Here is a 3,002-nt window from a genome sequence, read left to right as displayed (position 1 = left end):
AATATGGTGCCAACAACGTTCAAGGCTCATTCGCGTCGCAAGAAAAACGGGCGTATTATGATATCAACTTTCCACGTTCATTCATATAATCAATTTTACGACGCTAAATTATACACCTGCGCGCGCTGACAATGACCGTGTATTAAAAAAAGCGAGACACGAGAAAAACATTACTGATACCCCCCCGCCGCCCGCCCGCCCGTTGCCGCCATCGCGCAGCTCCGATCGCTACAGTTACCGTAAATGCCGGTGAACTTGCGAGCGTTTCCCGCTATTTAGAGCCTCCAATGAATTGAGCAGCTATTGCATCGGAGCGATAGCAAAGTTTATAGGTTAGAAAATCTATATCTTAGAGTCTCGATGCAGGCTGCATTTCAATATAACAATACACTGTTTCAAATCGAGGAGTGAAATTCGGTACCAGAGTCTACACAGACTGCGTTAAGCAGGAAGGAACCAAGCCACATCAGCCAGTGCCAAATTTAATCGGGCAGTTTAACTTTTTACATGAAAATGACGTTGCGGATTTTAGTGCAAATGTCAGGGTATTTTCTGCATAGTACGAATCAAATTTTTAACATTTTTAAAGGAATCCGCACAAACGTTACCGCGTAAAAAATTAAATGCCACAGCTAAATTTGTCAACGTCGAATGCGACTTGGTTCCTTTTTGCTAAACGCGGTCCACATAACGCCCAAAAACCCGGAATGATATATGCGAAGTGGAATGGGCCTGTTGCAAGCAAGAGATACAGCCGCGCGAATAGACTTTTTAGGGGTTTAATGACACGAAAATTACGATGGTCACATTAAAAAAGTCTGAAATACACTCCTTACTGCGCAATTTGCGTTGTCAGGAACGCGCTTTTTCAAATTTTCCCGCGTCTGGGGGCAGTTTTCTAATCACCGGAAACGAGCAAACGGCGGGCTCGGTGATTTCCGGAAGATGCCGAGTCGTTGTTGTTGTTGTTCTTTTTTCCTTCAGTTTGTTTTGTTTACAAACCCAACGTGATCTCTAATAGTGAAAGGTGTGTTTGATTAAAGTGTAAGGTGTTGATAAGTGTTTGACATGGCGAATTTAAACTCTTTTGCAAGATGTTTTGTGCCAAATTGCACCAGCTCTAGTAAGAGCACACCTTCCAAAGTGTTTTTTCCAGTGCCGCGGGGTGAGGCCAGACAACAATGGTGTAGTGCAGTTGGCAGGTCCAAACCAATGTCCTCAACATCCCCTCACCACTGCTGTCAGGATCATTTTGATGTAAGTACTAATCCCTAAACCATGGATTTAAGGCTAAGAATGTTGTGCACATAATTTTTGGATAGCAACGGAGGATGGGTTTCTCTCCATCATTGATTTGCATCATCCGAAGCAGCGAGATGCAACAGGTTGCAACAGAGACACATTTTTGCATCATGCTCTTGTCTGTTCCTCTTTAAAATGTGGGCATTAATGGCAATATATTGTGAGTCGACTCTTATAAGCTCCTACATGACAGCTATCATACCAAGCTCTCAATTAGAGAATTTTTATGAGCGTAGTTGACAGATGCTGTAATCAAACAATCAATCATTCCATGCTTCACTGCAGCAAAGCTAGCACAGCCAAGCCTTATCAGAGCATTTATTTTATTTTTTTTTTTTTACATTTGAGAATATCATTGACTCTGGAAACAAACAGCATGTCAGTATGGCCTGGTCTTAATTTCATTGAAGGCTGACAAAGAGGTAGATACTAGTGTCCTCTTCATTGAACGTACCTAGTCTCCTCTGTGCCACAGCGTCATACGATAGAGGGTGGCAAGTTTTGTTCAAAAACCTAAATTAAGAGATACCTAGTGTTCACCTGTAATAACAGGCTTCTTACCAGGGTGTACTGTATTGCTGTTAAATGAAGTTTGCCTCATTTAAAGTATCATCACACCATAAGGAGCTTCACTGAAATCCATAATGTTTTCTTGTTTTTGAAGCATCCAGGCAGTTTGCAGCAATTCAATAATTTTATGACTCCATCAATTACCATATCGGATGTTACAATCATGAAGAAACAAACAGAAAATGGTATCTCTAAATTTTGAGCTGATGACAGTGCTTTTGATCCAAATGTAACAGAAAACATTCAGATTTACTCACTCACAAATTCAGTGCATGAATGAGGCATTGGTTAAAATGCGCTAGGGTCAATATCAGGTGCTTATCATAACAAGCTGAAGAGTGACCTTGCTTCGATTTAGACCGGAATCAATGAATCTCAATGCTGACTGAAAAATCATTTTTGAGCTAGAAATAAATAGCAACTTTTTTGTTGCGTACTAATGATCTGATTTAAATTGTGGAGGTCATTGATTCTTTTGCACTTCGAAAATAAAAGCAAGGAAGTAGTTTCTAGTGGGTTGTGAGGATCTATAGGTACAACAAAAAAGTTTGTCTATGAATCCTCTAGGAATTTGAAGAGAGTGGAATACCTATGTCTATAAGATAAAATTTAAAGTGGAGAATTCAATGTTAAAGTTTGTTTCATATTTGAGATTAATGTGTCCCATCATCATAATTTCATCAAAAATTTTTCAAACCTTGAGGTGCAAGTGAGGATAAAATGTGAGAGGAAAGCAAATCATTTCTTCATATACTTACATAACAATTTTCCAAGAAATGCAGACACATTCGCCTAAAATTATTGATATTTTCCTGAAAGAATTCCATGGACTGTTAATGAATAAGTTGCAAATGTTCCCTGAAAACCTGCTACCAGCTCTGAATAAGTCCAAAATTATTGTGCTAAATTATCTAATTACCTTTTTGCAGGTTGAAAACGATGTTTACAACTGGGACTGGTGTCTGACTCAAATGCATGCAGGATGTAAAGTCAAATTTCAGCTGAAAGAGAATGTGTTACCTCAAAAAGTACCCAAGTGCAGTCATAAACAGGTAAAGGACTGGTTACTTTGCGGAGTCTAGACGGTGCATAGCTGCGAGACAATACCATACTAATTCAATTAGGCTGAG

At 39.5% G+C, this 3,002-nt stretch overlaps 1 protein-coding gene across 1 annotated transcript; it reads left to right on the top strand.

Annotated features, from left to right (window-relative positions):
* The first annotated feature begins 731 nt into the window (after window positions 1–731).
* Window positions 732–2,977, top strand: LOC140225972 (uncharacterized). Its single transcript, XM_072306015.1, has 2 exons — window positions 732–1,257; window positions 2,802–2,977. The coding sequence occupies exons 1-2, from the start codon at window positions 1,069–1,071 to the stop codon at window positions 2,952–2,954; spliced, it is 342 nt and encodes a 113-aa protein (XP_072162116.1). The 5' UTR covers window positions 732–1,068; the 3' UTR covers window positions 2,955–2,977.
* Window positions 2,978–3,002: the final 25 nt, after the last annotated feature.

Source organism: Bemisia tabaci, unplaced genomic scaffold (genome assembly GCF_918797505.1).
Source record: "Bemisia tabaci unplaced genomic scaffold, PGI_BMITA_v3".
Taxonomy (NCBI): Eukaryota; Metazoa; Arthropoda; class Insecta; order Hemiptera; family Aleyrodidae; genus Bemisia; species Bemisia tabaci.
Note: the sequence above shows the minus strand (reverse complement) of the source record. Positions and strands in the feature narration are given on the sequence as shown.

Excerpts from the sequence above, each read along its gene's own strand:
- LOC140225972 (XM_072306015.1), top strand. The coding sequence starts at position 1,069 with ATGGCGAATTTAAACTCTTTTGCAAGATGTTTTGTGCCAAATTGCACC. Across the intron at positions 1,258-2,801 it reads GCTGTCAGGATCATTTTGAT|GTTGAAAACGATGTTTACAA; the intron begins GTAAGTACTAAT and ends ACCTTTTTGCAG.